General features: G+C 37.3%; 1 protein-coding gene across 4 annotated transcripts in view; it reads left to right on the top strand.

Annotated features, from left to right (window-relative positions):
• Positions 1-16148, top strand: part of PIK3C2G (phosphatidylinositol-4-phosphate 3-kinase catalytic subunit type 2 gamma) — a 266459-nt gene that overhangs the window by 231399 nt on the left and 18912 nt on the right. For 3 of the 4 annotated variants that reach the window (XM_006192094.3, XM_032472849.1, XM_014565491.2), the window contains one exon: positions 9784-9878. The exons of the other annotated variant lie outside the window; for it this stretch is intronic. In XM_006192094.3, the coding sequence (XP_006192156.2) occupies positions 9784-9878 (95 nt within the window). The remainder of the gene's footprint in view (positions 1-9783; positions 9879-16148) is intronic. 4 annotated transcript variants of the gene reach the window in all.

Genomic DNA, 16148 nt, shown 5'->3' with positions numbered 1-16148 from the left:
TTCACCGAGCCCCACAAATTATGTAGCTGGCCCAGCTTTTTGAAAAAAACCCCAACTCCTCATGATGCATCCCAGCAGAATCTGGCACCCACCAGTTTCCCTTTCCAGTCTACTATCAGGCCCTTCCCCATTTTGATTCTTGTCTTTCCCAATTCCTCAGCTAAGACAAGATCCTCAGTACTTCACAGATGTAATCTTCTCTGCCTAGATCACTTGACTCCTGTTCCACCTTCCCCATCATCGTTTGCATCCTTCAGATCTCATCTCATTTGCCTTTGCTATATAGTCATATAGTGGTTTTTCTTCAACTCACATATGGCAGTGGTAACTGTTACGTGCTTCTTTGTAGACTAGAAATCGACGAAGACGTAATTTGTGTCTGCACAGCTCTCCGTTGTAACCCCAGTGCTTAGCACAGTGTCTGGCCTACTCTAGATGCTCTGTAAATAATTACTGAATAAGTGATGATAGAATAATGGAAGCTTCATTAATATTATTTACCAAGGTAGCTTGCCATTTTTATAAAAAGGACAAGGGAGAAGAAACCAAAATCCAAATTTATCCTACTCGTCTCATACTTACCGCTTTAAGTGGAAATGCCTGGGCACGAGGAATTCAGTGCTCCCCCACCACTAGAATTCTCTGGAAGTATCGCTTGGGGAAAAAAATCCATGAACTATCACATTAAGTATTACAGACACCAGACTCAACCAAGGCACTAACCAGAAAGTTCCTGGATTTTTATCTTGTATATTCTTTAGCCCTCTAATGACATGACTGTCTATACTCCTGCCAAATTATTATTAGCTATGCCAAATAGTACCTTCACACACAAAAAATGATTCGTCCTCCATCAATGCACAACTCTGACACACAGAAGATAGATTTTTGCCAAGATGTAGAAACAATAACATAGGCAATGGAGTAGAACATGATCAAAAGACAAGAGTTGCCACAGTTAAGAGGATGGATTAATGAGAATGCTTAGATGCCATTGATAATTACAAATGATTGCAAATGGAGCTTTCAATCATTACCTCACATCACTACCTCCCCTTTGAGATGTTAATTTAAAAGGGAACTTGAAGCCATGCAGTCTCCATAGCAGAGTCTCTCTGGTTAATGTTCTAGCTACTTGCTCTGGCAAAGCCCAGATCAATTTTCTGTAAGTTGAAGTACATTACCCAGGTTTTCAATTTAAATTTTAATGATATGGAAAGACAAGAAGGTAAGGGTTAGGACTACTTAGAAGTAAATACTTGTATTAAGTTGTTTTCAGAAGTTTCAATTAAAAGCTTTAAAATATTGTGCATTTTGCTATACTATATTATATAATTCCATGTTTTTAATTAGAAAAGTATTTTAAATTTTTACTTGTGGCTGATGTGGGAAGGAAAAGATTTTTTAAAAGGTGAGAGTTAGAGAAATTTCTCTAATTACCTTATGTCTAATAGCTGGGTGTCAAAGGATATCACTGAAATCTAACAAATTAAGCAATAAAAAATCTTAGCATAGGTAATATTAGTATTAGAGAAACACTAAGAAAGTTCACAACATTGAAAATAACTGGATGGTAGATCAAAGTAGAAGAGAAAGATTATGCACGCTTATTTTATCTTTGCTTCTGCTAGGAACCAAATATTTTCAAAAGAAATAAAAATCTAAGAATATTAAATAAAAATAACCACTAGAACAAAAATGAAAACTTCCCTAAGTATCATAAGTACATACAAATAAAAACATTACTTCGTGAAAGACTTTCTTTAGAAATCATAAAAACTAAAATGTTATGTTTCTTTAATAACTTAAAACAATAAGAACAAAGAGAAAACATATCCATAATAACAATAAATATAAATAGGCTTAACTCATCTATTAAGAAAATTCCAGTGAAAATCATAAGAAAATTCCAGTTGGAGTAGAAGTGAAAATCATAACTCTACACTTGATGTAAAAACATGTCTAAAATAATGTGAATTTTTTAAAGATTGAAAATTAAACTATAGGCAAATGCAGGGACATGAAAACCAGAAGTCACCATCTTAATGTTAAAAAGGTTAAATTTAGTTCAAGAGGCATCAAATTAAACAGTAATGGAACTTGAAACAATAACAAGTACAGTTTTCAATTAGCAGCCATGACGACATATCAACTATATGACAGCAACGTATATAAAATAGAAATTATGGAACATACAAGGAGAAATACACAAAAACACATTGGTAATAGGGTTTTCTAATTTACTTCTTGATTTATAAAAGACCAAGTAGAAAAACTAAGTAGATGCATAGAAAAACTAAATAGTAAAATTAATAAGGCAAATTTTGTTAATTTATATCAAACTGTTCATCCTGAAAATAGAGAATATATCTTCTATTTAAGTGTTCATGTGCCTATGGAACATTCATGAAAATAGATTCTATATTACGTCACAAAGAAAATTTCAGTAAATCCTAAAAAGTAGAAATAGTATAGACATAGTCTCTAATCATGAGATAATACAGTGAGAAATCATTGGGAAAATTCAGAAAGCTAAAAGATATTTAAGTTTGGAGATTAAAAAAAAAATAAGCTCTCTTGAACATCAAAAGGACTTACAATCAAAATTGCAAAATTTTCAAAGAGTAACGATAATGAAATACCACATCTCGGAAACCATGGGAGAAAGATAAAGCAATGCTCAGAGGAAAACTGGAATTAATTGGAATAAGAACCACAAAACAAACCAAAGGAAGACAAAAAGAAAAAAGTGGATAAAGATAAAAGTAGAGATTTATGAGTTAGAACACAGAAAACAGTAGATTAAATAAATCTGAAAGTTAAAAGTAAACAATAAAAATAAATGAGCCACTAGCCAATCTGATCAAATGAATGGGGGCAAATGCAAATTCACAAAATATGAAAGAAGAAGCAAGAAATAACCATAGAAAGAGATGAAACTGAAGAATGGTAAGAGACTTTATTCAACTCTACAAAAGTCAATTTGTAAATCTGTCTAAAATAGGTAGTATTCTATGAAAACACAATTTACTCACCCCAGAAAGGATCAAATTTAACAGAATAAGTACAAAAAGCCTCAAAAAGCAACCCATAAGCAAGTTCAGATGATTTCCAGAGGGATTGTGTCAAACTTTTAAAAAGCAGGTAGTTCCACTGTTATTTCAACAGTTCCAGAACAGAGAAAAGGAAGGAAGTTTTTTCATATTATTTTTATGAAGCACGTAAAGTATTTATGCCAGTAGCTTCAAGGATTACAAGGATTACAAAAAAAAAGGAATCACAGGCTAATCTCATTTCTGAATATCAATGGAAAATTCTAAATAAAATATTAGCCAAAATGATCCATCAGCTCACTAAAGGGATATAATTCACCATGGCCAGAAATGCAAGAATATTTCAATGCTGGTAATATAGATAGTATATAATACATGTTGTCATATTGACAGATTTAAGGAGAAAATAGCATGGTCATCATTATAGACCCTGAAAAGGCTTCTGATAAATTTCAACAAACTTTCTTGAGAGAACACTCTGAAAATAAACGGTAATCCCTTAACATGAGAAAATGTATCTATCACGGCTATCCAAAGCTCCCACCAGGAATGATGGAGAAAAGTATTTCCACTGGAGTATAAAATAAGGCACCATGCCCTCAGTCATCACAATTGCATTACACTGTGCTGAGAGCACTAGCCAACATGTGGCTCCGCCTTCACTTTCTTCAAGTCTTGGCTCAAAATTTACCTTCTCAATGAGAAGTGCCCCTGATCAGCCCATCTAAAATTGCAGTCTGCCTCTTATTCTGGAAGCCTTTACCCTGTTGTGTTTTTTTCTTATCATTAATCATATTCAGCATATTATAAATTTTACTTATTTATTACATTTACTGCTTTTTTATATCTTCCCTGATACTATAGAAATGCCAAAAGAGGATTTTGTCCAATCTGTTCCAAAGTCCTAGAACCATGCTTGTCCACAGTAAGTCAATGAATATTTGTGAGATGACTATTTTAAATAAAAAATTTTAAATGGAAAATAGACTATTTTAAATAGAAGAAAAAAACTAGAAGCATAAACTTTGGCAAGGAGAAGACAAAATTAATACTGTTTGCCAGTAATATGGTCACATACCTAGAAAAATGAGAAACAACTAAAAATCTGCAACAAATAATAAATTCAATAAAGGTCTCTTGGCCCATCCATGTTGCTGCAAATGGCAGAATTTCATTCTTTTTTATGGCTGAGTAATATTCTATTGTGTATATATACTACTATATATACTACACCTTCTTTAACCATTCATCTGCTGATGGACACTTGAGTTGCATCCATATCTTGATTCTTGTAAATACTACTGCCATGAGCATTGGGTGCGTGTATCTTTTTGAATTACTGTTTTTGTTTTTTCTAGATATATACCATTGCAGTCTTGAAGGGTCATTCTTATGTGGGAGCATCCCTATATAGACTGCATGGGCCCAGTGCCTTTGCTGGAAGAGCTGGACTTGGCATGGATGCAAGTCACATCTTTCCTCAGGATGTACTGACAGCTAGCCCCTTGGTAGAGGGTGCGGCTGGAGGTGGAGGGGCTGGAGCTAGAATTGGGTATGAGGAGGGGTTTTCCCTCTGCTCAGTGGACTATCAGGGACAGGGTCTGATCCCAAGTTGCTACAGCAGAAGCCCAGAGGGTTGGGCCCAAGCTGGCTCTGTTCCCTTTAAGTGTGAGTTTTCCCCTCTCCCCAAAACCCTTGCCCCAGAGTGGGGGAATCTTGAAGCAAGGGTGCCCATGCAGGCTCTCCGCTTGTGTTGGCTACAGAGATACAGCTGCCTCTGCTGGGCTGCCTATGCAGATGCCACAGTTTCTTCCTCTCACTCTGCTCCTATGCAGCCTCAGGTGCAAGTCTCCTTCATCCCTCTCAGTCAGTCACTGCTCCAAGCCTCCACCAGCCCCCTTTTCATTGTGGAGAGCACACCACAGGGTAGACAGGGCCCGCATGGACTCTCAGCACGTACGGGGACATGAGCTGTGGTGGATCGTCTGTTGTCAAAGATCTGAGATGCTTTTGACGTGCTGCTGAGTAAACACCAATAATGGCCACTGCAGTCCCACCCCGGCTCACCCAGGTCTGGGTAGGCTGTGCATCCCTTGGTCATGTCCTATCCCTGGTCATGGCTTCCCCAGAGCCAGCACCATGCTGTGATGCGAAGGGAGCAGGGCTGGAGTGTTCATTCAGGCTGAGCTGGGGCATGCAGCAAGGCGGTTGCAGGAAATTCTCCAGCCACTAGAGCCGACCTCTTTCTACCCTGCCTGGGAGCAGGCCAGCACGTATATGCTCCTCAAGAGCAGAGTCCAGGCTCCTCACGGTCCCCCTGTCAGTCCCGGTGGTCCTCCAACCAGCCAACAGGGCGCTCCTCCCCCATGTAGGATTCCAGGACTGCGATACCCAGTCTATGGCTCTCATCACTCACTCCCGGGGCAGGTGTCTGTCCATGAATTCTCCCTCGTCCTCTGAGTCCCCTTCCTGGGGCAACGATCCCAACCCAATCGCTTTTCTTCCCTTCCTACTTGATTACGTGTGTATCTTTCCTACCACCTTGGTTGTACAGGAGTCCTTTTGCCAATTTCCAGTTCATTTCCAGTGAGAATGGTTCCACGTGTACATGTATTTTTGATGTGTTCGTGAGGGGAGGTGAGCTCCACATTCTCTTACTCCACCATCTGGATTAATCTCCCTCAGATTTATTTTTAACTACATAAGCTAGTTCTATAGGTCATAAAGAAAAATAAACAAAGAAAAACAGGAAAACTTAGCAAAAGCAAAGAGGTGACATTAGCCCTACCAGATATAATCACGCATTACAAAGCCTCAGTAATGACAGTGTGGTGTTGGTGCATAATTAGATGAATGAGTGAAACAGAACATCCATAAATAGCCTCAAATATACCCAGGAATTTAATAGGTGGCCAAACCAGTAAGACAACATTCAATAAATAATGTTGGCATAGTATATATATATATATATACTTCATATATATGCTAGGATAAATATCAAATGAATGAAAGATTTTGAATGCAAATAGTGAAACCATATATACGATAAAGAAAACATGAAAATAATCCTTTTTAATCTTAGGATGAGCTGCTGTAGCTATGACTACAAACCCAGAAGCCATAGCAATTCTGCATGATATAAAACACTGTAGCAAAGTCCAGAAAATGCAGAGATAAATGACAGAATGGCTTAAATATTTGCAATTTATCACAGACAATGGGTTGGTTATTTAACATGTAACCATCTCCCAAAAAAATGGTGAGAAAAAGACCAAAGACCAAATAGAGATTTGTGTAAAGAGTATGAGAAAATAATCCACACACACAAAAAAACCTAAATACGAGTGGTTCTCAACCAAAGGAAAGGATATTGAACATCGCTCATAAGAAAGATGCAAATTAAAACTACACTGATGCCATTTTAACTCATCAGATCAGCAAATACTCAAAAATTTAATTAACAAACTTGGTTACGAATCAGCAGGCACTCAGACACTGCTGGTGGTAATGCAAATTGGTGCAACGTCCATGGAAGGCAATTTGGCAACATTTATCAAACTTACAAATGCTAATACCTTTTGACCCAGCAATTCTGCTGTTGAGATTTATCCTATGATATTTTGCACAGGTACAAAATGATATGCATATGAGGCTATTCATTACAGCATGGTTTGTAACAGCTGGAAAACATTGAAAACAACCCAACTTGCCCATTAATGAGGAAATTTTTACATAAATTATGGTATTTCCTCAAGATGCAATAATGTGAAAGTATATTTTAAAAATAAAAAAGCTTTTGCTATTCATACGAAAGTATTTCTAAGATCATTGTGCAGAATAGTAAATATGCTATTCCTTTTGTGAAAAAGGGGGAAGAAAAAAATTATTTATACTTGCTTATATGGAGAAATTCTAGAAGGATATGTGTTTCTCTGGAGGGATATATGGAACACTAATAAAATAATAATGAAAGAACTGGGTGGATAGGTGTTAGAAATAGGAAGAAGACTTTTTACTGTATACTTTTAAAATAAATTTTCATTTTTGAATTATATGAATATACTATCATCTGAAAAAAAGTTAAATTTTGAAATGCTACTTTTTAACATGAACGGACACATTATGCATAATAAGCCCTGGATAGCTGCTGTAGTGTCATGCATTGAAGCATTTCAACACAATCATTTTTGAAGCATGATCAGATCCCCCCAGAATAACTTGAATCAGAAAATCAAAATATTTTAGCCTCTTCTTCTACTCTCAAAATTCTCGCTCTCTGGATTCTTCACTTTTTAATTATTTCCCTTTGGTTACTGACCTCTTGTTGCCCTTTACAGCATAATGTTCAAGAGTACGGGCTTTAGAGATCATTTAACCTTGCACTGTTTATTGTCTGTATAAGCTTAGACCAAATGCTTCCGTCTCCTCACGTGTAAAATGGAGGGAACACAAACTTCAGGGTTACTATTTAGACACTCAATCATAAATTTATACCAATTTCCTATCTTTGAATTAAAGCTCCTCTAATTAAACACAGTAAGTTTCTAATTAATAATCCTTTCACTCTTTAATTCAAAAATAATGTTCATCATGCATCAAAAAGTGTCAGCATTTTTAGTGTGTTCATACCAAAAGTTCAACTACATTTTTTTTTATTATGAAATGCAATTTACCTCAGGACTACAGTCAGAATTATCTCGTGGTATCCCTAACTCACAATGTCACTCAGTCATTGTGATAAAGATATTTTAAGGAAGAAATTTTTTTAACATTTTTTATTGATTTATAATCATTTTACAATGTTGTGTCAAATTCCAGTGTAGAGCACAATTTTTCAGTTATACATGAACATACATATATATTCATTGTCACATGACGATGTGAGCTACCATAAGATCTTGTATATATTTCCCTGTGCTATACAGTGTAATCTTGTTTATCTATTCTACATTTTGAAATCCCAGTCTATCCCTTCCAACCCCCTGCCCCCTTGGCAACCACAAGTTTGTATTCTATGTCTATGAGTCTGTTTCTGTTTTGTATTTATGTTTTGTTTGTTTGTTTGTTTGTTTGTTTTAGAGTTCACATATGAGCGATCTCATATGGTATTTCTCTTTCTCTTTCTGGCTTACTTCAGTTAGAGTGACATTCTTCAGGAGCATCCATGTTGCTGCAAATGGCATTATGTTGTCAGTTAAGGAAGAAATTTTTTGTTATATTTATGTAATTACCATTTGGGTTGTAAGAAATAATGTCAATTTTAATTATTTCAATGTCAATAATCCACATTAATAATAAAAGTAATTAATATTACTTATTTACAATATGTAGACTATTCTAATAAACTTGTAAAAAAAATTTTGAGAGGAAACATACTGCTCAGATTTAATTTTCAAATGTTAGAGAGGATTAGAGAGCTGAGACTGACAGTCAGAAAACAACCTGGACCCCAATGAGCCCACAACAAAGCATTGCCAAATTCCTTGTTGTGATAAATTTCATCTCTCTAAATTCCCTCAGAGAATATACAACCAGAGATTACCAAGGGAAATATTAGAAAAACTGTGAATTATGCTTAATCCTTGGGCTATAAACTGGAAATTTTTAATTAAAAAACTAAAGCCCTCATTTAAATGTTGGAATGATATAACATGAAAGAAAAAAAATCGAGGTTACTTTGGTCATTAAATAAACATTTAGTGCCGTATTATGAGCAAGCACTGATTTATATATCCCTTGGGAATACAGGGAAAAAAGTAAGCCCTAAGGGAGATTATAATCCACTTAGCGAATTGAGACATGTAAGGTAATAATTATGAAATAAATATTAAATAACAAAAGCTGTACTAGGGGAGTTCAGAGGGAGGCGACCACAGAAGCTATTTTGCATTTTAATTAGGACTTGTAGAATGGTAAAAATTCAATAGCCAAAAATGATGGACGAGATCATTTCAAATAAAGAATAATATGAGCAAGGACCGGAAGGAAATAGCAGAGCGTATTTGTAGGACTGGACGTAACGACTGCAGCAGGAAGAAATGCTAATGGGAGTAAAACGGACAGATTCAATACGAAGCAATAATACAAAGCCGAGAAGTTCAGACCTTTTTTTCATAAGCAAAGGAGAGCTATGAACAGTCCTTTGATCAAAAGTGTAATTCTATAAAAGTTGCCCTAGGAAGGTGACGCTGGTAATTGAGTACAAATACATTTGGGTTCTCGAGGAGCGGAAGAGAATGTTCTAGAAGTTGAGGCAAAGGATTTGCATGCTTCTGAACTGGGTTCAGTGGAACTAGTAAGGAAGAGATGGGTGTAAGTGTATGGAGTCATTGCAAGCATTTATTGAGAGATTACACCGTGAGAACTTTTGAATTTTATCAGTTAATCACCTCAACTCTCCTGAAGTAGGTTAACTATTATCTCCATTTTACAGAAGTCGATTAACTTAGCCGTGATGACACGGTGTTTAGTGCTGGGACCTGAACCGCAGACTCACTGACTTCAAACCAGAACACAGAATGTGAGGAGATAGAATTAGATGGGGAAGAGTAGGCACAAATCCCACCTTCAACCAACCCAGTTTTCTGAAGAGTATTATCTTTTCAGCATGATCTGAAGGATGTTTCTTTTACACATTACTCATTGGTCCTGTTTTAGTCTTTCTGTGTTCAATTTATCCTGGGATGAGCCACTTCCCGTTTAACCCACTGAAGCTCTGTTGTTTTATCAGGCGAGAAGTTTCCTGACCAGAAGCCTAAGGTGCAGTTAGTCGTATCGTACGAGGAGACGAAGCTGACCATACTCGTGAAGCACATGAAAAACATTGTGAGTTTATCATATCTAATAAGAAACACGTAAACCCACAATTAGAGATCGCTTTCTTCCTTTAAGCAATTAACGTCAACATTAGTGAGAGGAATGGGGCCAGCCATCAAGTGTAAGTGAGGAACAATGAGCCAATTACAACGTTCTGCCTCAGTATGATTACGATCCTTGGGGTAAAGGCTATAAAATATTTCACAGGGAGAGTCCTAGAGTGAAAATTAGAGTTTATTCAAAATGAAGTAGGTCAGGACAAATCTAGTGAAAAAGCTTTGAAAAAGCACAAATAGCTAGAGTATTAAGAGCCAAAATTTTAAAAGCTAGGTCCCAAGAATTTGCATCTATCTCATCATACTGAGCTAAGTGGAAGATTGACTCATCCCTTTGAATCATGCCAGCACCGTCTGTCTGAAGCCAGGATGCTTCGTGTTTTCCCACAGACTCTCATCGTGTGCCCTTGAGTGTATACCCCCAGAACTGTTAGCCTACTCCGATGTAATTGCTCAAGGACATTTCTTGGCCCTCAAAAGGTAGTACTTCTGGGGGCGACAGTGACCCCATCTTTGCATCCCTAGAACCAAGAACATCAAAGATAGTTAGCCTCTAAGGAAAACTAAAAGCTGCTCTCTCACCACAGCCCACTCCTCCCTGACGACGGGTCGAGTCAGAGGCAAGGACAGCAGTTGAGCCGTGTCATTAAGTAAGAGCCCGAGCTTTCTGTGTCACAGGGCAATTGATCGAAGGTCTGAATCTGGGTGCAGTAAACAGGAAAGGGTAGCTCTAAGCCTTAGCTGTTCGCCGGTCCTCCTCTGGTCTAGCGAAATGGGTCCTCCGCCTGGTGAAACTGCCCAGGAGACTCCACTAATGTGGAGAAAGTCAGAAGCACTGTTTTGGCTCTTTCCTTTATGCATGTAAATCTCCAAGGATGCTCTTGGAAGGACTTAAAGGAGCAAATTCTTCTCAACATGACGTGCATCTAGAACACACTAGAACTTAATAAATTTTTGCTCATTGAACAAATATTTGGCATATTTTTGGGGGAAACCATCCTTTACAAATCTAGTTATTAGCCAGATACCCAAGAATGCTTGTTGGTGTTTACAATCAACAATTTTTGTAAGAGCTGGGCAAATATTATTGAATGTGTCTTTGTAGAACTTTTACTCATTTTTAAAATATTTTCAATTGCTTTTGATAAGTTAATCATCTTAAATGAGAACATGAGTTTAAGAAATTCTAGGCTGGGAAATGAAGATTCAACTCAATATTATTACAGCTATATGCATGGTCATGGACTTTAAGCATCTATATAAATGTACGCAATAAATAATAGACTATTAGAAATAGTGTTAATCATGTTAACATAACTTATATATGTGTATGTTATATAATTGTTCATTGAAAATACTCCTTTTGGAAATGAGTTCATGGATTTATTTCGGTGATGTCATTACTGAAAACATTTTAGATTGTGCCTGTTGACACTGCTTTTCAATCTGGCATGTGAACCACCACGTGGTAAATTTGCTGATATTAATAGTCATCAATAACCATGCCTAATATTTGATCAAAAGTGGTATTAACCAGCTTGGTCACCCATTTTATTCACCAAATAAATCCCCAAATTACTTTCGACAGTTTTCAAAAATGCATCTTACACTCAGATGAAGTTGCACTACCAGTAATTGTGTTCAAAACGAATGTGATGCAGGCGTCATGGCAGGGGAGTAAGTGAGAAAGAGCAAGAGTTTAAGATTTAGAGCAAGTTATGGACAAATGGAAAATGAGCAGATGAATCCTACGAAACGTTAAAAACCACTTAGGGCCACTGGCGCTGATACACTGTCCCTGCCCTTTGGAAAGAAAGTTGTTAATAAGGAAGTCAAGCTTCCTGCTGATTCTGCGCTTCGCCCCAATCTCTTAACATTGCCCTGAAATTCATTCCTGGACCTCTTCTCTTTTTTTATTTCCAGCCCTTTGGCTTTAAATACCACTTACATGTCTTTTTCTTCCATACTTACAATTCTAGCTGGGAAGTCTCCCTAAAACCCAGAGTTATATGGACAACTGATAACTCAACAACTCCAGGAGAAATTCAACAGGCATCGCAAACTTAATAGACCTCAGATCAAACTTCTGATTACTGCCCCTCCCACCAACCTGCTTCTTTGGCAGCTTTTCTCATCTCTAAATGGCACCTTCATCCTACTAGTTGCTCAGATTAAAATCCTTACAGTCCTTTTGACTTCTCTCACAAACTACATCCGGTTTATCAGCAAATTCTGTCAGTTCAGCCTTCAGAATAAATCAAGAGTCCCATCATGCTTCACCTCCTCTGCTGCCACCCCTCTTTCAAGCCCCCATCATCTCTCACTTGAATTACTGCTAGGGCCTCTCAGCGGGTCTCCCTGCTTCTGCCCTTATTTCTCTTTAGTCTCTTCCTAACCTAGCATCCAGAATATTCCTTTGAGAATAAAAGTCAGATCCTGTCATTCCTCTTTCATAGCCCTCAGGGGAAGGAGTCTCATATCACTTACAGTGAAAGCCAAGTATGGACCCTCTTGGCCTCTCCAACCTCACCTCCTGCCACGAACTCCCTGAATCACTCCACACCAGCCTCAGTGGTTTTCTTCCTGCGCCTTGAATATGGCAAGCATGTTTCTGCCCCAGGACATTTGTTCCTGCTACTCAGTTTACCTGGAAGGCTCTTCCCAGGCCCGTGGCTCAAATTCTTCATGGTTCAATCTCACATGTCTTAAACATGTTTTACTGGCACTTTTTCAGTGAGGTCCTCTCTCACCTCCCATGTGTAAAACTGCAAAACCACCCTTGTTGGTTGGCACTTCCAAACTTCCTTTCCTGTTTTTATTTTCTCCACTGCCCTGAATCACTGCTGCAACCCCAATGGCTAAATCTGGGCCAAGTATATAGAAGGTGCTCAATGAATACTTTGTCAAATGAAAGAATGTTAAATTACTTCTAATGTAGACAACTAAGAACTAAGGTCTTTCTCATCTTCCAAAATCATCACAACAAAGTTCTCAAGCTTTGCATTTTTCATAGCTTCTTTTAAACGACTGTGGTATTTCTTCTGCTTATCTGAAGGCACAGAAAACATTATAATGTAAGTGACAGGAATAAATCTATCTATAAATTCTCAACATATTTTCTTTGCTCATTTCAAGTTGTAACTAATTCTTATTTATTTCTTAGCCTTTAGTATTTTCACATGCTTGAGTAATCAGACTGAAGAAGTTGTGCTTGATTTTATTTTAATATTGAAATGAATTATTCTGCCTGCAGTTCTGTCTGCTATATTTAATAGTAAGTTTGATGAAAAGAATTGTTTATCTTATATTAAATCTTTGGAGCATTGCTCTAAGAATCTCTTCCGTCCTGTGAATTCACAAGCTAAAACAAAATTGCTGAAATGTTTCCCTTTCAAAGCAGCACAATGTGATTAATCCTAGTGAACAGAGACTGACAAAGTAATGCAGTTATTTAGAAATTTGGCCAAGATTTTTTTAAATAGTATTTCAGTTTCTATAACAGAGAAGCATGGAAGAACTCATTTAGATCATTTAGAGATGTGTTTTAAGATCTTTTTGGTGTTTTCCCATGTGGCCCACTCTAGAATGCTGTCTTCTACCGACTTCTGCAGTGTCTCTCTATGTGTGTCTCTCTGTGCATTGCGATGCCTCTCCTCGTCTTGTGGCTTCCCCTAGTCTTGTGTCATTTCTACAGTTTTCCTGCCCTGCTCCAGAGTAAGAGCATTCCCGAAGGCTCTAAAAGTAAACAAGGATGCCAGACTCCCTTCTGGTACTGAATATGCTCACACCATTCTCTTACACTGTAACAGGACAATAAGTCATTTCAATGAGGAGCACATACTATCAGGGAAAGCAGAATACATCTCAAATGGAGAGCCATTTAATCCTTTCATAAGACACAAAATGGCAGAAAACCATTCCTGTAGGAAAATTAACAGAAGAGATGGAGAAGTAGTCAAACACAGCAGGAAACCAGGCTAAACACACATACACACACAAACACACACACACACACACACAAACACACACACACACATTAAAATTTTATCACATTTTATTTTTTATTTCAAAAAAGTCTTACAATTTCAGTATGTATGTGTAGTCTTGTTTTTAAAATACACATTCCTGGATGCAACTCCCAATGACTTTGATTCTGTAAGTGGGGGTTGAGATTTCTGCATCTGCATTTTACAGGCGTCTCCTGGTCTCATGGATTCCTCTGCTCTTTCGTTTCTAGACTTGTTTTCTTCTCTCCTTCTCCCACATATGAGCGTTTCAGAAGGTTCTCTGACAAGGTGGTCCATGGGCCACACTTTGAGAAACAGTTCCCTTGGCCAGTTACCCTATAAATGGCATTGAACATACAACATGAGTGCTGTGCTTAGCACCAAGTGAATTGTGGTGCTAGCTGGAACAGAAGAGACAACGCGTAGATTTGGTGAAGATAGCAAAAGGGGGCTGTGAAAATAAACCATAGATGATGGCATTATCCGACCATAAAAGTAACAATGTTCTACGTATCCCTTTAAAAACTTCTAACTTCTCACTCTGCGTCCATTCTTCTCCTGTGTTGTTTGATCATCCTCTTAACTCTTTCTCGGTAGATGGCCTATCTCCACTTCACTTAGTTCTTCTGGGGTTTTATCTTCTTCCTTCATTCAGAACATGTTCCTCTGTCACCTCATTTTGCCTAACTTGCTGTATTTCTGTGTATCTGGTAGGTTGATTAGGTTTCCAGACCTTGGGGAAGTGGCCTTCTGGAGGGGATGTCCCTGTGCATCCCGGCAGCACACTCCACTCTTGTCACCAGCAGAGCTGTATGCTCTAGAGGGCCCCCCTATGTAGTCTGTGTCAGTCCTTCTGTTGTGGCGAGCTGCCTACGCTGGGTGGCCTGATGGGCTTGGCTGGCCCCGAGTCCGGCTGGTTCCCAGGTCCTGCCTTGCGATCAAACAGTAGCTGGTTGATGGGAGAGAACTTTCCTGTTCTCAGGTTCTCCATGAAACTTCACCATCTGAACCTTCTCTAAATCTCTTTCTGAGGCCTCCTTTGCTCTTATAAATTTAAACTAGACAATGGACATAGTGGCTTAATAGATGTTGACTTCATCTTTAGCCATTATATGTAAGATTTTGCAGTATTCAGGGCTTTACCTTGAACTAATTTCCTAAGAAATTTTATTCAGTCTTGAGACTTCAAAGATTATGTGAATTATTCCTAACTTTATATTTCTACTTTTAATATTTCTCTGAACTCAATTTACATATTTTCAACTGCCTCATGGGCATTTCACTCTGATATCTTGCCATCTCCTTTAACTCAACAATTACAGTCTTCTACTTTCCACTAAATCCAGCTCTCACTCTAAACTGCTTATTTCAAAAAATCATTACCCCATCCTCAAGTAACTCCTGATGAAAACTCCTCTATAATTTATTTTCTGTATTTTAACTCATTCCAATACTCTTATATGTAATCATTAACAAGTCTTTTTAGTTTCCTTTTACATTTATTATCAAAATTTGATTCTATATTCTCTGTTAATTCATCTGTGGATTGTTTTGGTTGACTGCTATGATATTCCTTTCCTTGCTTTCTACTTTAATCTATTCTACCTAAAACTCCGTCTTCATAATGTCAATAAAATTTTTAATAGAGTCTTTGTAAATTTAAATTTTCGTAGCCTAACATTTGATACTACATAGTCTAGCTATAACCTGCCTTTTATATCCACCATCCACAATACAAAACTTATATTCTAGATGGTTTTTTACTTGTTGACCAAACATACATCAGTCATTCTAACTGACTGTGTCTTACTTTATATTTATCTTCTATTTACCTTCCATATCCAACTCAAGTTCCAGGCTTAGCTTAAACCTGTCACCCTTTCTGGAGCTCCTGGACCACTCTTGCTCCTAGTGATCTTTCCTTCTTTGGCTTCCTATTACATTTACTCTATATACCATCCATGTGATATTTACTTCTTTATCTCAGCTCTTGAAACTTTTATCATCTTTCTTCATCCTGTAGTTTCAATTGTATTGAAAATTTACTTATTGTAAAAACTGGGGGAAATATATTTTGTGTATTTTATAATGCTTCATACAATATTATGCCCTTAATACATGTTTGTTAAATAAGTAAATGTTTGCTTAAGTGTATGTCACTATAAAAAAAAAAAAGCCACAATGCAGAGTAGTTTGATTTAAGCTATATTTATAAT

The sequence above is a fragment of the Camelus ferus genome, chromosome 34 (genome assembly GCF_009834535.1).
Source record: "Camelus ferus isolate YT-003-E chromosome 34, BCGSAC_Cfer_1.0, whole genome shotgun sequence".
NCBI classification, from domain to species: Eukaryota; Metazoa; Chordata; class Mammalia; order Artiodactyla; family Camelidae; genus Camelus; species Camelus ferus.
Note: the sequence above shows the minus strand (reverse complement) of the source record. Positions and strands in the feature narration are given on the sequence as shown.